Here is a 22,065-nt window from a genome sequence, read left to right as displayed (position 1 = left end):
CTGTTCTGTAGCATTACACTGTAAGCACTCCATGGCCAGGCACTTCATGGCTTTGCCCACTGCCCTGTCTGTAGTGCTCTGGCCAGGGACAGCTCTAATGGTTGCAGAAGCTCTGGGTTCATGTCCTGCTTCTTTCCCTGCTCCCTAAGGCACAGCAGGCTGGGGGCAGGCACTAGCATTGTGGGAGGGGACATTTGTCAGCCTTGACCCAGAGCCCAGCCCCAGTCCCAACGTCAGCAAGAGAGGAGCACAGTGGTGTATTGAAAGTACAGACCCTGTTGCATGCAAGTACAGAATCAACTTCATTACAGATTTCTCCAACTATATAGTATCTCAAACCTGAGGAAAGGCCCCTTTCATCCCCCAATCACAAGGCGATTTCATGTCCCAGATATAGCTTGTTGTTACTTTTCTCCCTCTTGGCAGGTGTCTCACTATCTCCTCTCAGTTCTTTGAATTCCCAGGTTTAACCAGTCACAAGTTGTTTACAACCAATGAGAATATGCAGAGCCTATTCCCTGTGTGTCCTTTCCTTGACCTGTTGTTTTTTGTCAACTTCAGTGAACAGAGCCAAGATGCTCATTTCCCAGGTTGTCTTTGTTAAACAAGACACTGTTCTCCACAGAGCACTACTTAGTCTGTGGGGCCAGGGTGTCCTGGGGGTCCTGGGCCCAGAGATGAGATCTGAGCTCTGCCTGCATTGCTCAGTGTCTGAGAGTCTGACCAATCCCTGTTCCTATTTGTCAGAAGGGTGATTCTGAGGAGAGACTCCAGGAGAATCTCCTGTTTCATGGGACAGATCAACCAGTGCCTCAGAAATGGCCTGAGAGATTAATGTAGCTCTTCCTAGACATGAGATGAGGCCTCAGCATGATGCTACCTGTAGAAGAGAGTTGGGGGTCCTTCACCCAGCTATCTTACCATGAGCACTTGGCTTTTGCTGTGTACTTGGCTTTTGTTATGTTCTTGGCTCTGGATTTCTGTCTTTCCTGCCCACAGAGGAGTTAAGGAGATGCCCTTGTGAAAACATGTTATGGAGGAATTGACACTGCCCTGGAGCAGGGCTGCTCAGGGATCTATAAAGTTGGACCTAGGATGACAAGTGAGCGTTGAATTCCCTGCAAAGCTGCTCAGCCTGACCACAGTACTTATATTTGGCTGCCCTGTGGAGTTGGGGGGTCTGAGATTTTTTGTGGTCTGGTTTGGTCTAGATATAAGTTTTCACTTCCAGAGACATCTTTCTCTGCTGAACTGGTTACTATACATTGGTCTCAGAGTCTTTGGCTGCCTGTTTCTTATCTGGTTTTAGCTCTGTGATGGATGAGTCAGTTTATGGAGGCCTACTGGAGTAGGTCAGAAGTCTGCTCTTTTCCTGGACACAGCATGACTTTTTTATTCTTTTCACAGAAAGGACTTTAACAGTACGTGGACTGTGAAAAGCCTTCCTTTTCTGGAGAAATGAAAAAAAATTATCACTCAGACCAGAAACCGTGAGAGTGCTCAGTCAGCATAGAGGGACAAAAAGAGAAGTTCCTGGTGGTGGAAGTGAAGGCTGTTATTTTTTTCTGACACTTACTAAGAAGAAAATTAACTCTATCCTAGCAAAACCAGGACAGTATGCCCTCATGGAGGCTTCTTAGATCATCTGAGGAGAAGCAGCGTCAAGCCCCCGTGCTCTGGGTCAGACCTGTAAATTGCTTACTTGTTTCCTGGCCCTATACGACAACAGAAATGCTCTGCTTAGTGGTGTGGCTAGGGAGAGAGAGAATAGAGAAATCCTCATCTCTCAGGAGGTTGAAGCTGTGCTGGAGAGAGTGCTGTCAGCAACAGTTCCTCCTTAGAAAGACACTGTCCTTCTGTCTGCTCCTAGCTATGTTAATACTTGTTCCGAATATTAGCTCTTCAAACATCAAATACAGGCTTTCTGAGATGCCAGTAGAGGGACTGTGCAGGAGGGGAAAGGGTGCTCCTTAGTGTGGCATATAGAGTTTTGAGAATGTTTGCCTCATGGTGAGATAATTTATTAGTCTTCCTTTCTTTTATTTGATGCAAACGTAAAGGTACTATGAAACTACAGGCTTCTGCTCTACTTGACAGGCAGAGGAGTAGTAAAATAATCTTAAAAAACCTACCCTCCCCATTTTTCTCAGGCCCATTTGAGTTCTTTCAGTAAAAACTGCAAATAAACTGCTTCAATTGTGCTGAGTTTTATTCTGCAGAGATGCCTTAGTAGGCATAAAAGTGCAAGTACAATCACATTTCATCCTCTTCAGTTCTGCAAACTCTAAAGGGCATTTTCAGTCATTTTAATAATTTCTTTGGACATATTCCTCAACTTATGTGCTTTTGGGCTGTTTTTTTATGTTGTTGTTGGTTTGTTTGTTTGTTTGTTTGTTTTCCTCCTTGTATTTAGGCACCTCCAGTTATGTTTTGATCATAACTTCACTCAGACTTTTTCTACAGGGGATTATTTCTGCTTCATACATATAAGGAATTGAGCCTCCCTTCCGCTCTCAGCCCACCTTCCCCACCCCAAGAAATAGATCCTGGTTTTATTCCTCTTGTATTTGCTGAATAGTTTTGAAGAATCTCAGACAAGCTTGTCACAAGCCAAGACCATATTTCTATAACTTAAAGAATGTCCCTTCATACACTTTCCCTGATCATCCATTTTATCTCATAAAAGCTATTTGAATTTTTAGTTTTGAAATAATACAAATCAACGAAAGTGTACTTATGTATACTTGCCAGTTCTCAGGAACAGTGAAGAAAATAATTGCACTATACAGTCATAAGTGAAAAAAAAAAGTAGTAGGGTTTTAAAAGAGATCATCCTTAGAGTGAAAATTAAGCCATCAGCGATATTGTCAGAACAGACCCAATGAATGCTTCAAGGGCTGTGTGAACATTCATTTGTTCAACAGATATGGATTGTATGAGACTGGTTTCAGCCGTACTTATAATACAGAATGTGTCCAGCCAACAGAAAGTAACTCCAAAACCAGTGTAAATGGAGGGTGAAGAGTAGTGTATAAATAAATGAGGGTGGGGATGACCTCTTTTTCTCCAGTGTAATATCATATCATCCCTCTCAATGTTTGTCTGATACATTTGCTGTGCAGATGTGGGACTACATCTTCATGCTCAAACTTTCCCTAGTGAATCCTGTAACTTTCACAGTTTGACATTGCAATGAAGCCATACACAAGAAAGGGTGAAGGAATGTCCCCTTTGGAAAGTGTGTTTGTGAGCAATGCACAGACCATATTCCACTTTTCAATAAGCCACTTTCTCGCTGTATGTGAAAACTCCTCACAGGGTTTTGGCAACCACTCAAAAAGGAATGGCTGAGGAATCCACTTTATCTATATACAAGCATGTCCCTTGGGGAAAGCCCCATCCACCACTCTGATCTAGGAGCACGTCACCTGCCTGCTCCTGTGGCCAAGAAAGTGCAGAACTGGAAACAGGGAAGCACTGTGGGTAAAATGAGGGGTATAGTAACCCAGGTTCTTTGAGCTAACAGATTCCTGAAAGAGTTGACACAGGAGAGCTGTCAGGGCCTCTGCTGGCATGGAGATTGGCTCCAGGAGCGTACAGATTGCAGCCACTGCCCTGTAACAGTCAGGATAAGAATAAGAGTTTCTTCTCAGAGTGCCCCTGATGGCTCTCAGAAAACAATTTGTTGTTGAACCTTTGCTGTTTTCCAGGGTATCTTTAGCATACTACAATGGCAAGAGAGAATACCAAGGACTTCCTTTTGGAAGCACTGAAGGACCATACGCTGGCTATGTTTGAGAGTTTTAAGTACAAATTATATATTGATTATGATGAGATGTCCAATCTCTCCAAGTACTTGCTCAAGAAAGCCAATGATCCAGTTAAACTTGCAGACTACGTGTGTGACCACTATGGAGCCGACCTTGCTATGGATGTAGCTATCTATGTGTTTGAACAGATCAACCAAAGATACACTGCAGCTACACTAAAATAGGAGAAAGAAAAAGGTAAAGGAACTCTGGTTACTTGCACTTTTGTATCCTTGTTTTTTATTGTTCCTAGAAAATATGTAGGAGATCTTTCATCAAATAGAGAGACAGCAGATTTCAGTCCCCTTTGGAAGTCTGAAAACCCAAAGGACACCAGGGTACTGCCTCCTTATGCCTGGAATTGCATGACTCTCCTCTTACTGTTGCAAGTATTCAGATGAAATAATCAAAACTATGCAGAAGAATTGGGTTTGATTATGAAATAAAATCATAAAGCAAATGTCTGAGTTAGGACTGTTAGCTTGAAACTAGAGAACCATAAAGACCATAATAAGAAGGGACTGTAAAGTCCTAGGCCTGCTCTAATCATTAACTCAATAGCAGAATCAGAAACAATGCATCTATGTCGTAGTGTTGCAAGGATTGAAATTTATTACTCTAATGCCCATGGAAGCTTGAAAACTCTTTGTTTTACTGACCACTGGGATGTGGAGAAGAGCCTGTTGAGCCAAGTCCTTGGAACAAGGTTATTCGAGGGTCTTTTCTTTTGAGTTGGTGGTCCGTGGTGGTCGCAAAAGAAGCCCTTGGACTCATTTCAAGACTCAATGGGCATGTGCAGCGAGGCGGGGTTTTATGATAATGATTTCTGGTAATTGTATTGAATATGCATGATAATTCTGATTAAATATAATGATTTTGTATAATATAAACTTTACTCCGTGCCCTGACAGATATGCACGATAGGTGGAGTGATCCCCTGTGCATCCAGCGCTGCAATAAAGAAGTGCCTGCTTCTTAAAACTACATTGGGGTTAAGTTTATTCCCAATTTCGGTGACATTACCATCAGTCTTCCTGCTCATTTAGGTGATTGCTGCCACAATCTTTGCATGCTCTGCAGGACCACCTGCTTCTGGCCTATCATGTAAAGATACTAGGGTCTCTAGAGGCACTTACTCTGCTGTCTTATCTTCTCTGATTTGCCAAAGGTATTTTAGGGGAGTTTCTGAAGGCAGAAAGACCAAGAGGACTGTTCTGCTCCCTGCCTGACACACATCACTGACAGCATCTGTGGTACTACTCGACTAACAGCTACATGTAATTACTCTTTCAGTCCTGAGGTCCAGACCACCACCTGCTTCATTAGTCCAAGGTATGTGTTGTTGTGATAGATGTGTTTAGGTTTTATTGCCTACACACTCCACCTACTAGTAGAAAGTGTAGAAGTGTATGATCATAGCTGTAGTCCTGAAGTCCCATCAGGGTCAGAAGGAAAATAAGCAAGTAGCTGTTATATAGCCGGGGAGGGGGGCGGGGGGGGAGAAAAAAAAAAGTGTAGTGCTATAGAGGTCAGTAGTAGAAACCAGTTCTTAGCACTATTTTCAAGTTCAACTGAGGTATGATTCCATTTCAATGACAGGTGATGGTCATTTCAGACTTTTCTTCATCTCAGCATTGGTATTAGAATTGGAAGAACATGGCCTATTGAATGATACTTTAAAATGAAAGACATGAGGTAAACCCAAAGTAAAATAATTTTGCAGCTGAAAAGTTTCAATTTTAGCAGAAGAATGAACTGTGACTTTTATTTCAAATTCTTTTATTGCATATCCTTGATTTAGATTACAAGATGAAGTACAGAGAATATATACAAAAGAATTACCACTGGATAAAAGACATGAATGCTTGTATTGGTGAGACGGTGACTCTGAACTCCAGATATACAAGGTTGGTTCTTGTTAGTGGACATTGCCATGGAAAAAAGAAAGAACATGAAATCAGGGCAGAAACAAGTGAATTCTTCCATTGTTTTAAGTGATCTTTTTGAACCTGCCAGGGATAGAAAGACCCCAAAGACTGTCATGATATTGGGAGCTGCAGGAATTGGGAAGTCAATGACAGTAAGAAAGATTATGCTGGACTGGGCATCAGAAGGACTTTACAGACAGTTTGACTATGTTTTCTACATACATTGTTTGGAGGGTAATCTTCTTACAGCTCAGGGGAGTACAGCTGACATGATCTCCAAATGCTGCCCCAGTGATAATCCACCTCTTGTAGAGATCTTGAGGATACCAGAAAAACTCCTGTTTGTCATTGATGGCTTTGATGAACTGAGATTTTCTTTGGAACAGCCACAAAATGACCTGTGCTCTGATCCCTGGGAGAGGAAGCCAGAGGAAATCATCCTGAGCAGTTTATTCAGGAAGATTCTTCTCCCTGAATGCTCACTGTTGATCACAACAAGACTAGCTGCCCTGCAGAAGCCGGAACAGTGCTTGGTGAGTGAATGCTCTGCTGAAATACTGGGATTTTCAGCAGCTGATAGGGAGGAATATTTCCACAAGTTTTTTGAAAATAAAGAAGAGGGAAGGAAGGCCTTTCAGTTTGTTAAAGGAAATTATGTAGTCTTTACCATGTGCCTTATCCTGATCATGTGCTGGATTGTCTGTACTGTTATGAAACAACAGCTTGAAAGTGGTGAAGATCTTGCACAAACTGCCAAGACAACTACAGGAATATATATCCTTTATGTTTCCAGCCTACTAAAATCCCTGTGCAGCAAGTTGAAACAGAACTTGCACATTATACTGAAAATAATTTGTTGCCTGGCTGCTGATGGGATCTGAAAGCAGAGTCCTCTTTGGGGAGGAGGCAATCAATGAATTCTTGTTAAGAGAGACATTCTCCTTCTTTTTTTGAATGAGAGCACTTTTCAGAAGGGCATTGGTTGTGGGGGTGCCTAGAGCATCATTCAGCTAAGTGTCCAAGATTTTTTGCATCTCTGTTCTATGTACTTGAAGATGATAACAAAATAAGAGATAAGCAAGAAGATCCTAAGACGGATGTGAAAAAAATGTTAGAACACTATGGAAACTCAAGACATAATTTCGTGTTAACTGTGTGGTTCCTATTTGGTCTCTTAAATGAGGAACAAAGAAATGCTCTGGAAAAAGAAACAGGGTGCAAAATTTCTCCTGAAATTTAAGGAAGAATTACTGATGTGGCTTCAAAGTAGCAAAAAACCAGCTTTAGCTGTTAATGCAGAAAAATGAGCAGTGATTCATGATTTGGAGGCTTGTCATTGTTTGTATGAAATCCACGATGAAAGTTTTGTGAAAACTGCATTGAGTTATTTCACTGGAATACACCTACAAGGCATCAATTTCACCCAATTAGATCAAATAGTTCTTTCATTCAGTATAAGAAAAGTGGCCTAAACTGGAGTCACTTGACATTGCCTATTGCTCCTTGAAGAACATTTAGAACAGTTAGCCAAACTTTCACATCTGTAAGTAAAATCCTGGATCCCTAGCTTGCAAATTCTCTTAGGAACTGGAAGAGTTTCAGTAACCAAGAAATGACTGGCTTACTTATAAAAAGTTAAGGCTAAACTTTTCATAAAATGGTGTGATGATAGAAGCTGCTTTGTGATGGGCCTAATGAGATGTTGCTTTAGTAGTTACTACTGATGTGAGTCAGTTCGAGAGTAAGCATGCAAACACATGAGTGTTTACATAGCTGAGTAGCTACGTCCCCATTGTGTTCAAAGATCAGAGTTCAAGCCATCTAACATTCAGATAAGACACCTACTGGCTAGTCAACAGAGATCATTCTGTAGTCACCACTGACTGGACTTCCAAGAAAGCTATTGACTGTGGTGGAACTACTGAACTGTCTGTCTTCCTTGTACACACTGACTTAGGACATATTAGTCTCAAATACAATTCCATATAAATGCAATCCCACACAGGGTTTGCTTTCTACTTGCTCTCCTATTAATTGTTGGTGTTCTTGAAATCAAAGAACTGAAAAGAAGTTTTCACTGTGTCAACAGGTTTCAAAAGTAGGGAGGAAGCAGCCCATTCAGGTCTCTAGTGACCCTGACAAGTCCCTAAGAACAGAACCCCTTCCTACACATCATTCTGATCTTCAGTTAAGGTGGGTACAACAACTTTGCTGAGGCTGTTTACCAAATGCTTGATGCTGAGAAAGCAAGGGGTGGTACCCAGTGAAACCTAAAGGGAGATTTCCCCCTTGTAGGCATTACAAATATAGGTCCTTTGTGCACAGCAAAACATAACATATTGTTGATTTTTGGTTTATGGGTATAGACCTAGTTTACATGTTTAGGGGGAATGCTCTGAATGTTTAGAGCTCAACTACCATGTGTAATATGTGATATTAATCTGCTTTTCCCATTCTTTTCCTCCATGTATTTCTGTAACCACATGAAGCTATAAGGTAGAGAATGAACTCAGCTTGGTGAGGTATCAGAAGCAAAACAGCTACAACGAGATGAAGTTCTGGGCAAGCACATTTGTTCTTCTTAGAGCTATGTGATACCTGTGAAGTGCTTAACGAGGTGCTTTTTATGGAGGCAGCAGCACTCTGAGAATCAGTGTTACAGAAGGGGCAGACAGCACTAGCAGTCCAGAGTAACTCTGGGGGCATGTCTCAGCTGTCTGGGAACAGAATCCAAATCTGCACAGGTGTGTTTTACTGTGCAGGCAGGACTTCACAGAAAGTTACTGCAATAATCCAAGGATCACAGTTTTCTGGGCTTCTCTAACCCTATGGCTTTCTGTTCTGTAGCATGCCAACAGAAAGAAATTTTGCTTAGCCCTCCTGTTACTACAAATGGAAGATCCCTATCTGTATGGGACAGCTCCTTCTATTTTAAGGAAGAAGACTTGTTGTGGTGTCTATAATGTACCCTTAACCAAATAGTATTTGCTTGGATTTGTGAATTTCAGAACACTGAACATTTCCTTGAGACATATCACAAAGGCACCATGAGTAAACAGACTCCACTCACATAGCTCCCTTTAGTACATACAGTGCACAGGGTTATCTGGAGCTTTCCAAGTAGCCATGACTCAGACCCTGGTGAGGTATTATATGTGTTTACCAAGCTGATTTGCTTTGAACTGTGACTGTTGAATATTCTGCCATTTAACATCACGCTTGCAAGGGCACTACTTTAATTTTTGTGAAGCATAAATGCAAACTATAGCCAGAGAACGATATTAAATTAATCTCGGCTTTTGTTTTTGTTTGTTTGCTTTTTTGTTTTCAGGGAAAAGCAATCACCTATTTTCCTGAAGTGATCACCTATTCACTTGTTTTGTCAAGCCCTGAAGAATCCAAACTGCACATTAAAGATCTTAAGGTAAAAGGTTATTTTCTTTCAGAAAATAAAAGAAGTCAAAAAACCCCTAGCCTTTATATTTTTCCTCCCTCCTCCACTCTGATAGAACAACTGTCTTTATTGACATTCCTATGAAAGCACTAATGTTTTTCAGGAGTTTTTGGAAATGCTGAATTGTCCTCAGTTCAGTGAGATGGTTTTGGTACAAATCACTGATACCAGTAACAAATTGAGGGAGACCGATATGACAAAGTAGTTATGGGAAACTATTGAAGTACAGAAAAGATTTAGGAATGAGAGTATTTTGAAGATACTTTTCCCTATGTAAATTCAGTCACATTTGAGTTAAATGTATAAAAATATAATTATATCAGCTTCTACCTGGCTCCAAATTAAGATTTAGGACAAAAAAAAAAAGGGAAACTGACATATTTCCCTCTCTTTGTCTTTAGTTGGCTGTTTACTGACTTTTTGCTTGAGATTGTAAATAAAAAGTGACAGAGAATGGAAGGTATAGGTCTAGTGACTGTTTTCCTCTCTTTACTGGAAACAGCATGGGGCTGCTTTTAGTATCAACTCAGAATGTCAGCAAGGCACAAAACTATGATAGCCCTAGACAGCTTATCTCTTGTGCAGCCACCTCTTTATCTGAGCAGTTTGTATTTAAATGTAGATCTTAAAAATGCTTGTGAATGGAAACCAAACCCAAAAAACCATACAACATTTCTGGGTTGGACCATATTTTTCCAGTGTTCACCTCTCATTTCCTTCCTGTTCCTTTCTTTCCCCTCATTCTTCCTTCTCCATCTCTTTCCAGTCCTTTTTAGACAGAGGTAACTTGATTTTATAGGAACAAAACCCCAGGGAAGGGCCATGTCTGCCAGGCATAGGAGGAGAGAAAGCTAGGGCATACACAATGTATTTCACCCAACTATCCAATGCATTTCATTGCACAAGCATGTTGGAAAGGCCCAAGCCAACTGGCGTTCTCTTACCTCACTGGAAGGAGAAACCAAAGCCTTAAACTAGAGTTTCTTCTTCTTTCCTGTTGAAGGGACCATTCCATTTTAACATGTGTATCTGGTATGATTCATCTGTCTCCTTCAAATGTGTGTGAGACATGGGATGTCCGCTCCTGAGCATTCCCACCAGGGCTTCTCTCACTGCACCCACTCTCCCAGCTGCTGTCCTATCACCAGATCTGCTTTTGGCCTCCTTCCTCTCTGTCTCCCTCCTCTTTGTCTGTTCTCCCCGTCACAATACTTTGGGACTCCCTCCAGTAGATTTTCCATGTCTTGTCAAAACAGAGAGACTTTCTAGAGTTCAGAAGAGGTATCCAGGTAGCTCACTATTGCTGGGATAGAGGATAGAGGACTTCTGGATGGTCAGATCTCTGCAATATGGAAAAGTGTTTCTCTCCTGGGACAGGAAGAGCTCACCCTGGAAAGCTAACCAGGATCTTCAGGAGGAGATCAAGGAGTGCAGAGTGGCAGTAGGAGTCAGATGCACCTTGGCAGAGTCCTTGAGGAGCACATGGTGGCTGCTGCCCCAGATGCCTGTTTAGCTTCAGCTAGCTAAGCCAAGACCCCTACACCTTTAGAGAACATACAAACATCAGCAGGGAGCTAAGGCAGACTCAGCAGGGACACCGAATGCACAGCAATGGCTTCTGAAGGTATCTTCATACCTCAGAACCTCAGAGGTTCCTTTGCACCAGAAATCCCTGCCCAGGCTGCCTCTAGACCCACTTCCCATGCTTAAAGAGAGACGAGAGTGACGTTAGTTGTGCAAGGTCTGGTAGATGCCCCTGTCCAGTCCTGAGGGTAGGTATCAGCCCTGTAGGAAGAGGGAGAATGAGGACACCGATAGCTGGGGGTTGCATAGGGCCCAGAAGGCATGTGTGGGGCTGGAAAGAAATGGGATACTCACTTGCCTGCAGGGAGTCATAAACACTTGCAGCCACAGCCTCCTGCATTTGATCCCACCTCATCAATGTCCAAGCACTGGAGTGGGTGGGATCAGAGGAGCACTGGTCCCTGGAGAGGGCTGGGATGGGACTGTGGAGCCCTTCCTCCCCATGCTACTGGGTGTCTAGGGCAGAAGGGCAGGTCCAAAGCTCTGCTTGAGCCCTTCCAAGAGGGGATTGCCTGAGGGAGGCAACTGCACTGGCTGGTGAGCGGGCAGAGCCTCCAGCTTGGCCTCTCATTTTCTGAGGGGTGCTGAGCCTCTGGTGGAGTGCAGGACTGCCCACATTGTGGTCCTGGACTGCACAGATCTGTTCCCCACCAGTGCTGAGAGCAGTTCTTGCTCTTCTTTGTGCATTTCCCTAACAGGCTGGAGTGGTGCAAACTCACAGCTGCCTGCTGTGAGGTTCTTGCTGTGATGCTCAGCACCAGCCAATGCCTAATGGAGCTGAAACTGCGTGGAAATACTCTGGGAGACCCAGGAGTGCGGCTGCTGTGTGAAGGGCTGAAACGTCCCACCTACCAGCTGCAGAGATTGGGGTGAGGAACAGCAAGCAGGCCTCTCAGAGAATTACCCAGCCTGGGATCTTGACAGGGCTTGTGACTGGGCCTGACAGCTGCAGCAATGGAGAGTGGCTGATATGTTTCTCTCATGATCAGTCAGTGCTCACTCCATACTCCCAGCCTACCCTTCTAAGACTGTGTGAATCCAGTGTAATGCAGGTTCTGCTCCATGCACCCTCCTCTGCAGCATGGAACTTGCTCATTCAAGTATGCACAGGCAGGCCCAAAGGAGCATGTGTTGAAGGTAAGCAGACATATTATCTGTTCATGTGCAAGAAAAACCCCTCTTCCTGGAAGGATTCATCATTCTAGAGTGGGAGTCTTCCTCCCTGAGTGAATCTTTCCCTGAATCTTTCTGTTAAATAAACGCTCTCTGGGCAACCAGCTTACACCCAGGGATATTTTTTCCAATAGCTTCCCCAGTGCTGACCTGGAGGTTGAGTCCTCTCACTCTAGTTATACACAAAGTCTGCATTAGCACACTGCAGCTATGGTGATGTGTCAATATGTGGTGAGTTATACAGTTCCTTTTCTAGACACTTACTTTGCACATGCAGTCCAGGGCCTCCAGCAAACCCTTTCAGAGAGGTTGCAGACTTTTGTGTAAAGCCCATGCAACCTCTTTCAGATACCCTCACCAGAGTATCTGAGTTACTTTGAGGTACATAGCACTGGACACTCCTTCTTAGGAAGTGGCATCCAGCCCTATGGCTCTGGTGACATCAGAGGAAGCACTACCCACAAAATCCATCACCAGAATTTCCTAATGGGTTTATCTTCTCTTTATAGGGTCCATAGGGAAGATCAAAAACAGAAAAGATTGGAGATGAGATCAGATTTCCAGGACAGGGAATAGACAGTGTGTCCAGCACTGGTCCTTCATGGGCCACTTCTAGCCACGGTTTTCATTCTCAGTGTTGATTGTCCAGGAGAGGGGCTTGTGGCTGGGATTATCAAAGCAGACATGATCTGAAACTCTGAGTCCTCTCTGTGCTTCTTCCCTGCAGGCTGCGAGGTTGCAGTCTCACAGATGCCTGCTGTGGGGACTTGGTCACTGTGCTCAGCACCAACCAGACCCTGCTGGAGCTGCAGCTGAGTGCTAGTGCCCTGGGAGATGCTGGAGTGCACCTGCTATGTGAGAAGCTTAAACACCCTACCTGCCACCTTAAAGAATTGCAGTAAGGGACTTAAAGGTTCTTCTAGGTATTTCCCAGTATGGTCATGGGGAAAACTTTGTAACTTGAGAATCTCATGAGACTGGTGCTGCGGAGATGCTTCTTCATGGATGGAGAGAGCCTGACAGTAACAAACCTGCAGTGTTACTTATATTTTGCATCTAGACTTTGCTTTCTAAATAGCATTAATAAAGAGGGTACAGCAGGCACGTTCTCCTGAACTGCTAAAAAGGAGTGAAACTCTCAAGAGTGTGCTGAGTAGAATTACCTATCTTTGATTTTGGATAATAGCGGAGCCATTTTCTGTTGACCATATCCATTGAATGTATAAAAGACTCTGAGGCACAGTTCCCATGTTATCTGGGAGGGAAATGCACCAGAGGAAGTTAACTTCTAAAGAAAAGCCTGCTTCATAATAATCAAGTTGTTTAAAAGGTTGAAAGTCAGGATCAAAAAGAAAATAGGAACAAGGTACACGATAAGGACCAGCAGCACAAATTCAATTCATGCTCACCAAAGTGAAATTTATTTCTGGTTGAGTTATAGTACAGTTGTTTCGTTCTCAGTAAGTGACACTAGTGGTGTTGTAATACGCAAAAAAAGGTATCATTTTGTCCAAAAATTTTGTTCCAACCAGGAGGGTAAACCTCTTCCACAAAGTCATTCGCTAAGGAAAAGTGCAGTAATGCGGGGAAAAGGACGTAAGCATTTGACAATGATTGGCTAGTAGTTAGGTTAATGGATATAGTCATTGGTGTTACAAGAAATTTCAACTCTTACTCAGCAGACATGGGGAGAGGAATGCAAATTCCCTGATTGGGAATATTGTTCCATATTCGTACAAAACTTTGAATTAACTCCCACACTACATTTTGGGGAGAATCTTCATTTGCAATTACAAACTGTAAAAAAGCTATCTTAACCAAAAAAAGCCAAAAATACTACTTAAACAACATGACTAATTAAATTGTAACAATATTGGGTCTTCCGAAGTAGCTTCTCCGATAAACTTATATACATACAGTAAAAGCTATTAAGGTAACAGTGCAAAGGACTATAGTGAATATCAAGTTTTCCATGTATCTTCTGCAAGCAAGGAGAAGAAGTCCTCATCTGCTTTTCTTCTTCACTCTCCTTTTGTTCCTGTAAGAAAAACAGAAAGAGAAAACTTGGTTCCTTTGAACCAGTTAGAAGGAAGGCATAATCCATTGGGTGTTTATCCGATACTCTTTTCCATGGGCATCTGTGGTAGTCCACGCATACATATTGACAGGGGTTGTCAAAACTAGTGATACTTCCCCCACAGTTGGTAGGTTAACAATAACAGGTTGGCCAGGGTATTGGAGAGGATTTTTGGGGTCCTTCTTTTCCCTTTTCTCAGGAACAATGGAAAAGAGTTTTGGACAAAAAGCAGTAAATTTATGACACCCATTTACTCCCCATTGGTCATTAACTTTTGTCAGAGCTTCCCAGTTACGCAGGTTCATGGGGTTTAAGAAAGCATTTTAAGAGCCCATTTGTTCTTTCAACTATCCTATTAGCTTGGGGATAGTAGGGTTTGTGTAATACGCACTGTATTCCTTCTTCTTTTGCCCACTTTTGTACTACTACAGCAGTAAAGTGGGTCTCATTATTTTTGTTTTGGGAGAGGAGCTAAACCAGGTTCATAACCCCTTTACGGTACTTTCCCTGGTGGCTTGTGCTAACTGCTTCTGCTTACACTATGTCTGACACAACTTCCACTCCCACAAGCACATATTGCTTTCTCTCTGATCATCTAAAAGGCCCTATATAGTCGATTTGCCAGGTATCCCACAAACCTTTCCCATCTCCCAAATGCAACGGGGGGTCCTGCAAGGGATGTTTGTCTAATGTAGTTTGACACAAACCACAAGCAGAAATCACTGTGTTGCATTGTTCCAGAGTTACGGGCCACCCTAGGCTTCCTGACTCTCTGAAAAGATCTTTGACTCCTGAATGTCCTTGTTTGAGGTGCAGCCACTCTAGTATTGTATAACTCAATAAGGGGAGAAGAGCAGAAGAGAGACAAGGAAAGAGAAAGAGAGAGGAGGAGAGGTAAAGTATCACCACCCTTGGATCCAGTGAAGAGCTTTGATCTTGATTGCAAGTGTTCCTCAGGTAGCGGATGTACACCTGGGGCTGGACTCCCCGTCCTTTTATACTTCCCCCCCGCCTCCTCGAGGGCTTGCATAGGTGCTGTGGGGTCTTCTCAAAATTTTGGAGCCAGTGGCGTTTGCAGGGGCAGTTGTTCCCAGCACCAGCCCTCAGGGGAGTGGTGGGAGTTGTGTGTGTTTGTGTGTTCTGGAACTCGACACCCTGTTGTTTTGCTGAAGTAACCGATGTGTCCAGCAGCAACTGCTGTAACTCTCAGAAACAGCATGCTACCCCATCTTTGCAGAGCACATCCCATCTCTGTTGTTTAAAGCTGCTGGCTTGGTTGGTTGAGACAAAGTGGCTACCAGTTTCCCCTCAGTCTCTCACAACAGCATTCCAATCATTCAAGCTGTCCCACCATTTCTCCGTGATCACAATGAGGTCTTGGCCCAGGGACCGCACACAGGTCTCTAGTTCTTCCTGTTTATTCCTTATGCTGCGTACGTTGGTGTACAAATACTTAAGAGAGGAGAAGGGAGGAGAGTGTACAGGTATCCCCAGGGAGATGCAAAAGGATCCCCTGTAGTTTTGCACACCCTTGAGGTGACTGACCCTCTGGCTGCAGTCATGGGAGGCAGCTAAGGCAGACCTGTCACTCTGACAGTTGGCCTGTCCCATTCCCCAGTCTACTGCAATGGCTTGAGCATTGCTACTTTGGACCCCACCCCCCAAGACATTCAGTTTAAAGCTCACCTTACTAGGTCAGCCAGCTTGCCGACAAAGATTGCCCAGCATCTTCTAGACAGGTGGATCCCATCCCTCCCTAAGAGATTGTGAACTATATAGAAAGTCCCATTTCAGTATTGCCTCACCCAAAAGTTGTCTTCTCTTACACCAGGATGAGATCAGATTCCTCAAAACACACGGTATTCCAACAGCATTACTTAGTAATATCAAACAACTCAACTAAGGTGAACAAGGACCTCGTGGGCCTGCATAATTAAACCATCCACATTGATCCCTGGTAGGGATAGGGGGCTGTATTCCCTCATCTCCTCCACAAGATAGCTCCCCAGCAAAGCCTCATAGTCATATTTGCATACTGACCACAGGTGCTAGTTTCTTCCAAGTTGAGTTGGGCATTGGTCAGCACTGTGGTTACGTGGGCACACTGCTTCAATTAGCCCTTGTCTGTTGAGTTGTTATCTGTCTCCCCAGAACCCACTTTGAACCGGATGCAGCCATCACAACCAGCTGCATCTGTCACAACCACCACTGGTGGTTATCACCTGAGCAGGGCTACAGGAGATAAAGGTCAAATTGAAGAGGTGGAGCACACCATCTCAGTCTGTGAAGTATGCTGGCTACCAGAAACCAAGATCTGTGGTATTGCAGAGAGGGTGCCACAACTTGTCAAAAGCTCAGATGACTGCCCACTGTTGTTCTTTCATGTGGGTGTGAATGACACTGCAAGACAGAACCTGGGCAAGATCAAAGAAGACTATAAAGCCCTGGGGGTGTGAGTGGAAAATATTGGTGCCAAAGTCATCTTTTCCTCCATTTTACCAGCTGGAGAAAAGGGGCAGCCAGAAACAGGCGCATAATGCATATCAACTCCTGACTACATGGCTGGTGCTGTCTCGAGGGTTTTGGCTTTTATGACAATAGGACATTCTTTGAGGACTAGAACTTGTTAGGGAGGGATGGAATCCACCTGTCTAGAAAAGGCAAGGGGGTCTTTGGGAGCAGACTGGCCAGTTAGGTGAAGTGGGCTTTAAACTGCTAGACTCAAGGAAAGAGGCCCAAAATTGCAATGTTTGTGCTATCATACCCAACTGGGGAATGAGCTAGGCCAACCAGAACAGCGTGAAATATTCTTTAGCTTACTTCCATAATGAGAATCAGAAGGTCAACCACCTCAAGGGCATGTATGGCTATGATGGATCCTCCTGCACCCCACCAGGGAAACCTACATGCTTGAATAAAGTTGCCGGGAGAGGGGAACCTCAATCCCCCTCACTCCTGCCAGTTTGGTGCCACTACCACCAACAGATACCCAGGGCCTGGAGAAGGATCACAGGCCAGCAGAAAAGCACCAGAGGAGTGTCAAAATGGAATTCCAGCTGATCCAGCCAGTAGGTCAGCTTAAACGGGGCCCAGCTTAAATGCCTCTACACAAACACATGCAGTATGGGGAATAAACAAGAGGAGTTAGAGATATGCACACACCTGCAGAGCTGTGACCTGATCGGCATCACAGAGATCATGGTGGAATGGCTCCTATGAGTGTAGTGTTGGAATGGAAGGATACAGACTCTTTAGGAAAGACAGGCAGGGAAGATGAGGAGGGGGTGTTGCCCTCTATGTCAGTGATCAGCTGGAGTGCATGGAGCTCCACCTGGGGATGAATGAGGAGCTGACAGATATCTTAGGGGTCAGGATGAGACAGAGGACAGGGTAAGGTGACATTACAGTGGGAGTCTGCTACAGGCCACCCCGCCAGGAAGAGTGAGCGAATGAGGCTCTCTATAGACAGATGGAGCAGCCTCATGTTCACAAGCCTCAGGTCCTCATGGGGGACTTTAGCCACCCTGATATCTGTTGAAAGGACAACACAGCAGGGCTTAAGCAATGCAGGAGGTTCCTAGAATGCATTGATGACACCTTCCTTCTCCAAGTGATTGAGGACCCAAAGAGGAGAGGTGTTATGCTGGATCTTGTTCTCACCAACAAAGAGGGGCTGGTGGGAAGTGTGAAGCTCAAGGGCAGCTTTGGAAGCATTGACCATGAAAAGGTGGAGTTCAAGATCCTTTGGGCAGCAAGGAGGGTGCGCAGCAGGCTCACTACCCTGCACTTCAGGAGAACAGATTTTAACCAATTCAGAAACCTGCTGGGTAAAGTTCCATGGGATAAAACCCTGGAGGGAAGAGGGTTCCAAGAAATCTGTTTAATATCCAAGGATTGCCTCCTCCAAGCCCGGGAGCTATGCAACCCGAAAAAGAGGAAGTCATGCAAAAATGCCAGGAGGCCTACATGGGTGAACAAGGAGCTCCTGGACAAACTCAAAGACAAAAAGGAAGCCTACAGAAAGTAGAAGGAAGGACAGGTAGCCTGGGAGGAATACAAGGAAATTGTCCAAGCAGCTAGGGATCAGGTTAAAAAACCAAAGCCCTAGCATAATTAAATCTGGCCAGGGACATCATGGCCAACGAGAAAAACTTTTATAGGTACACTGGGGATAAAAGGAAGATTAGGGAAAATGTAGGCTCCCTCCAGAAGGAAACGAGAGTCCTGGTCACTCAGGATATGGAGAAGGCTGAGGTGTTCAACGACTTCTTTGTTTTAGTCTTCACCAAGAATTGCTCAAGCCACACCCTCCAAGTCACAGAAGTCAGAGGCAGGGACTGGGACAATGAAGAGCTGCCCACTACAGAAGATCAGGTTTGAGACCATCTGAGGAGCCTGAAGGTGCACAAGTCCATGGGACGGGATGAGGTGCATCCACAGGTCCTGAGAGAACTTGGAGATGGAGTTGCCAAACCACTATCCATCATAATTGAGAAGAGAAGTCGTAGCAGTCTGGTGAAGTTCCCACAGACTGGAAAAGGGGTAACCTAACCCCCATTTTTAAAAAGGGAAACAAGGAAGACTGAGGAACTACAGACTGGTCAGTCTCACCTCAGTGCCAGGCAAGATCATGGAAAACAGATGCTCCTAGAAACTCTGCTAAGGCACATGGAGAATAGAAGGTGATTGGTGACAACCAACATGGCTTCACCGAGGGCGAATTGTGCCTGACCAATCTGGTGGCCTTTTACAACGGGGTTACAACATTGGCGGATAAAGCTAAAGCAAATGATGTCATCTACCTGGACTTGTGCAAGGCATTTGACACTGTCCTGCTTGACATCCTTATCTCTAATTTGGAAATATGTTGGTTTGATGGATGGACCACTCAGAGGATAAGGAACTGACTGGATGGTTGCCCTCAAAGAGTCGTGGTCAACTGCTCAATGTCCAAGTGGAAACCGGTGACGAGTGGTGTCCCTCAAGGTTGGGACCGATGCTCTTTAACATCTTTGTCGGAGACATGGACAGTGGGATTGAGTGCACCCTCAGCAAGTTTGCCAACGACACCAAGCTGAGTGGTGTGCATTTGACACGCTGGAGGGACGTGATGCCATCCAGAAGGACCTTGACAGACTTGAGAGGTGGGCCTGTGCTAACCTCATGAAGTTCAACAAGGCCAAATGCAAGGTCCTGCACATGGGTCAGGGCAATCCCAAACATAAATACAGACTGGGAGATGAGTGGCTTGAGATCAGCTCCAAAGAGAAGGACTTGGGAGTGGTGGTGGATGAGAAGCTGAACATGAGCTGGCAATGTGTGCTTGCAGCCCAGTAGGCCAACCTACTATGTTGGGAGCTATGTTCTAGATATTATTAATAATTACACGGTTTACTTTGTCTCCCCGTGGAGACAACCCACCAAGAAAACATCTCCCTTCCTCAGCTACCATCTACTGGAAAATATTACAAATTACACCTTTGGTTTTTTCCCCTTGGGAAGCCAATGTATTAATCAGACCTTTCCGTACATCGAGTGCCACCCACCGGACACTAATAATAATTACACTTACTACTTTCTCCGAGGAACGAAATTTGCAAAGGAGACAGCTTCTGACAATTTATCCTTCTCTGCTAAGCCAAGTACAAAAGAGTGAGAGGTTTTAAAATATTATTGGGATGGTCTAACCATCTTCTTCCTCTTTCTGGGCCTCCTGAATGCAGTTCAGGCGCTTTTTTTTTAAGATTAGAAAACTATTTAGGGATACCATCCGAGAGTCTGCAATAGACACTGTGGCTATTGAAACTTCTGTGACTGACAGTGCAGCTACTGAAACCCCTACAACAGACACTGGGGCTACTCTGAGACCCACAACAAGTACTGTAGCTATTCAGACCCCCAAAACAGGCATTCCAGCTATACAGTCCCCAGTAACAAGAACTACAATTATTCAAACTCGGAAAACCAGGTACTGCAGCTACACAGACCCCAGCAGCAAGAACTGCAGCTATTCAAGCCCAGACAACTGACCCACTGACTCACACTGTGGCTACTCAAATTCCAGTAATACATGCTGCAGTTATTCAGACCAGGGTCGCCACCCCTGCTGCTCCTATCTCTGTAATGCAGTTACTCAGAAACTGACGTCAAGCACTTCAGTTACTCAGATCCTTGTGGTGAGTGATGAATCTGAGCTAGAGGAAAAAGTGGTGCTAGTAATAATTGCCTCTACATGGAAGAAAAAACATAAAATGAAAACAATTTACTTTGTAACCAATGAATATAAACCAGGGATATCACAAGAACAGGAGGAATGGGTCGAACCAAAGGTCATCATCTAATCTTTATCCCTGAGTGAGCTGCAAGATATGCAAAAAGATTACAGCTGTCCTCCAGTTGAGTGAAATATTACTTGTCTTCTTTCATGATGGGATAATGGAGCCAGAAGCTTGGAATTGGAAGGCAGGGAAAGCCAAACAGCTGAGTTCCTTTGCTGGAGAAGTAGGTATTGATAAAGCAATTGGAAAAAAGACACAAACCTTCAGCCTCTGGAGACGTCTTCCGTCAGGTGTGATGGAAAGATATCCTATCAAGAATGATGTTGTATTGCAAGCAGGGATAGGCAAATGGACCACCATGGAGAAAGATATCCAGCTCTGGAGGGAACTGGACATATGGGAGCTGATTTATTGTGACAGAAGCAATGAAGTTACTCGCAAATTCAGATGAAGTCTGATGCACAGTATCCATGTGGTAGAAGTTCATACAGGGTGCACCCACCTCATATGCCAACTTATTTGCAGCACTGAAATGGAAAGATGAAGAGGGACCAACAGTGGATGAATTGGCTACCTGACTCCAGCAATATGAAGAAAGCATATCTCCCTCTCAACTGTAGTGAAATTGACCGAAAAGTATCCCAACATGAAGGTTAAATTATGCTCTTCACCTGAATGGGCCAATGTCTCAGCCACTAAAAGTGAGTGTTCCCCTGTGCAAAAGGGACAGCATACACCAAGAAGGATGCTGTGGTTTTACTTGTGTGACCATGGCGAAGACATGAGGAAGTGGGATGGAAAACCTACCTCGATCCTAGAAAAACAAGTATGTCAGTTGCAAGGAAAACCAAATATAACTGGAGATTCTTTCAGGAGATTTGCTCCAGTTTCCAGAAATCCATTCCTCAATCAGAATAAAAAGATTTAATTTACACCTGATATTATGAGAAGAACTTTTGATTCGCAGTCATGAGAAGGGACTGGCCATGATGAGACTGAGACCCACAGATATCACACAAACCCACTGATCAGCAACAGATATTATACCCAGAATTAGAGGGGCCCTGCCTCCAGCTAGATGGAGGAAAGGGACAACTGCTTTTACTGGACTGTGCGGATTCAGTAGCCTGGCACATCTGACCCACAAGTGTTTAAAGCTTTATTGGACATTGGTGCCCAATGTACCCTGATGCCATCAGACTTTAAAGGAGCAGAACACATCTGTATTTCTGGAATGACAGGGGGGTCCCAAGAGCTGACTGTACTGGAGGCTGAAATGAGCCTGACTGGGAATGAGTGGCAAAAAAACCCGATTGTGACTGGCCCAGATGCTCCATGCATTCTCATAAAATATTACCTCAGAGGAGGGTATTTCAAGGACCCAAAAGGGTACTGGTGGGCTTTTGACATAGCTGCCTTGGAGACAGAGGAAATCAAACAGCTGTTTACTTTGCCCAGTCTCTCAGAGGACCCTCGTGTGGTGGGATTGCTGAGAGTTGAAGAACAAGTTCAAATCACTACCACAATAATGAAACAAGACTCCATAATTTGTATCCATAAATGTATTCATCAGCTGGAGAGTCAAGAAGAGATCAGGACTTCCTCATTGCTTAATAGACCCACGTGGCCAGTGCAGAAATCTAACAAAGAGTGGAGACTAACAATAGATTATCGTGGCCTGAATGAAGTCACACCATGACTGAGTACTGCCATGACAGACATTGTTGCACTCCTGGTTGAAGCGGTGAAGGTTGAGGACTGC

General features: G+C 44.2%; 1 protein-coding gene across 1 annotated transcript; it reads left to right on the top strand.

Moving 5' to 3' along the window:
- Positions 1–4,628: 4,628 nt before the first annotated feature.
- LOC104526344 (NACHT, LRR and PYD domains-containing protein 3-like) lies at positions 4,629–12,846 on the top strand (the record flags this gene model as incomplete). Its single annotated transcript, XM_029085393.1, is given in 8 exon segments — positions 4,629–4,638; positions 5,611–5,785; positions 5,787–6,550; positions 6,793–6,974; positions 6,976–7,003; positions 9,958–9,973; positions 11,474–11,644; positions 12,676–12,846. Coding segments are annotated over 8 exon segments (1,517 nt in total), but the record flags the coding sequence as incomplete, so codon positions are not given.
- Positions 12,847–22,065: the final 9,219 nt, after the last annotated feature.

Source organism: Antrostomus carolinensis, unplaced genomic scaffold (genome assembly GCF_000700745.2).
Source record: "Antrostomus carolinensis isolate BGI_N321 unplaced genomic scaffold, ASM70074v2 scaffold6706, whole genome shotgun sequence".
Classification (NCBI taxonomy): domain Eukaryota; kingdom Metazoa; phylum Chordata; class Aves; order Caprimulgiformes; family Caprimulgidae; genus Antrostomus; species Antrostomus carolinensis.
Note: the sequence above shows the minus strand (reverse complement) of the source record. Positions and strands in the feature narration are given on the sequence as shown.